The sequence below is a fragment of the Neopelma chrysocephalum genome, unplaced genomic scaffold (genome assembly GCF_003984885.1).
Source record: "Neopelma chrysocephalum unplaced genomic scaffold, ASM398488v2 Primary Assembly neopelma1_91515, whole genome shotgun sequence".
In the NCBI taxonomy this organism is placed as follows: domain Eukaryota; kingdom Metazoa; phylum Chordata; class Aves; order Passeriformes; family Pipridae; genus Neopelma; species Neopelma chrysocephalum.
In genome coordinates this window covers 1-1,424 of record NW_020920286.1, presented here as the reverse complement: position 1 = coordinate 1,424, position 1,424 = coordinate 1, and the positions used below count along the sequence as shown (strand labels likewise).

The 1,424-nt window shown below is 63.7% G+C and overlaps 1 protein-coding gene across 1 annotated transcript; it reads right to left on the bottom strand.

Annotated features, from left to right (window-relative positions):
* Nucleotides 1–36: 36 nt before the first annotated feature.
* LOC113979994 (choline/ethanolamine kinase-like) lies at nt 37–1,418 on the bottom strand. The gene is made up of 5 exons (XM_027707271.1): nt 1,282–1,418; nt 621–679; nt 439–526; nt 252–360; nt 37–176 (listed from the first exon to the last, which is right to left on the bottom strand). The coding sequence occupies exons 1-5, from the start codon at nt 1,401–1,403 to the stop codon at nt 66–68; spliced, it is 489 nt and encodes a 162-aa protein (XP_027563072.1). The 5' UTR covers nt 1,404–1,418; the 3' UTR covers nt 37–65.
* Nucleotides 1,419–1,424: the final 6 nt, after the last annotated feature.

Sequence of the window (1,424 nt, the reverse complement as noted above, 5' to 3'; positions counted from 1 at the left end):
CACAGGGACCCCCGTGTGCCCCAGGTACAGCCCCCACGGGCACAGGGCCACCCCCCATGCCCCCCTCACCGGTTGATCTCGGTCAGCATCTCCTCCTCGATCCGCACCTGCTCCTCGTGCGTGGTGTCCCCGCGGCGCCCCGAGTCCTCCGACAGGTAGTGCCGGATGAAATGCAGCTGGGGAGGGATGGGACGGGGCTGGAACCGCACCCTGGACCCCCCTGGACCCCCCTCCCAGGGCAGGGTCCCCACCTGTTGCTGGCGGCTGGGGTAGTTCTCCGGGGAGGCCTTGAAGAAGGGCCAGGAGTCGTGGGTGTAGTTGTAAACCCACTCGCAGAAGTGGTTCCCGATGTCGAAGCCCCTGAGGAAGAGGAGGGTCAGCAGAGTTTCCCCCCCCCCAGAGCCCCCCAGAGCACCCCAAAGCCCCCCCCAGCCCCACCTGTAGTTGTAGCTGCTGTACTCGAAGTCGATGAGCATCAGCTTGTCCGAGGGCGAGGCCTCGTGTCCCGCCAGGAGCAGGATGTTCCCTGTGGGAATCAGGGATTAGGGGGGATCAGGGGGGATCTGGGGGGATCTTTGGGGTGTTCAAGGGGGGCTGCAGCCACCCCCTGTCACACTCACCCTCCTGGACGTCGTTGTGGCAGAAGACCACCGGGGATGGGGTGGATTCCAGAAGGTCCCTGAGCGAGGGAGAGACGGGAAAGGGAAGGGATTTGGGATACCCACCCTGGGGACACGGGGGACAGCGGGACTGACGGACAGGGGGGACACCAGGGACGGGGGGGACACGAGAACACAAGGACATGGGGACAGGGGACATCAGGGATATGGGGATGGGGGGACACAAGGATATGGGGACAGGGGGGACACAGGGATATGAGGACAGGAGACATCAGGGATATAGGGACAGAGAACATCAAGGATATGGGGACAGGGGACATCAGGGGGACGGGGGGACACAGGGATATGGGGACAGGGGGACACAGGGATATGGGGATGGGGGGACAGAGGGATATGGGGACAGGGGACATCAGGGATATGGGGACAAGGGGGACACAAGGATATGGAGATGGGGGGACACAGGGATAGAGGGATGGGAGGACAGAGGGATATGGGGACAGGGGACATCAGGGATATGGGGATGGGGGGACACAGGGATATGGGGACAGGGGGGATACAGGGACAGGGGACATCAGGGGCATGGGCGACACCCCAGGGACACAGGGACAGGAGAGCAGCCGAGTGGCCCCGAGACCCCCGTGGGGGGCACTGGGGGGCTCACCTGAGGCTCCTCATCTCCTCCTCCAGGTTGTAACCCTTGAGCAGGTTGAACTTTTCCAGCTGCGCCTTGTCCGTGAAGGAGAGCTCGGAAATCTGCTTCAGGTACCTGGGGACAGGTGACATCGGGGGACAGTCACACCTGGG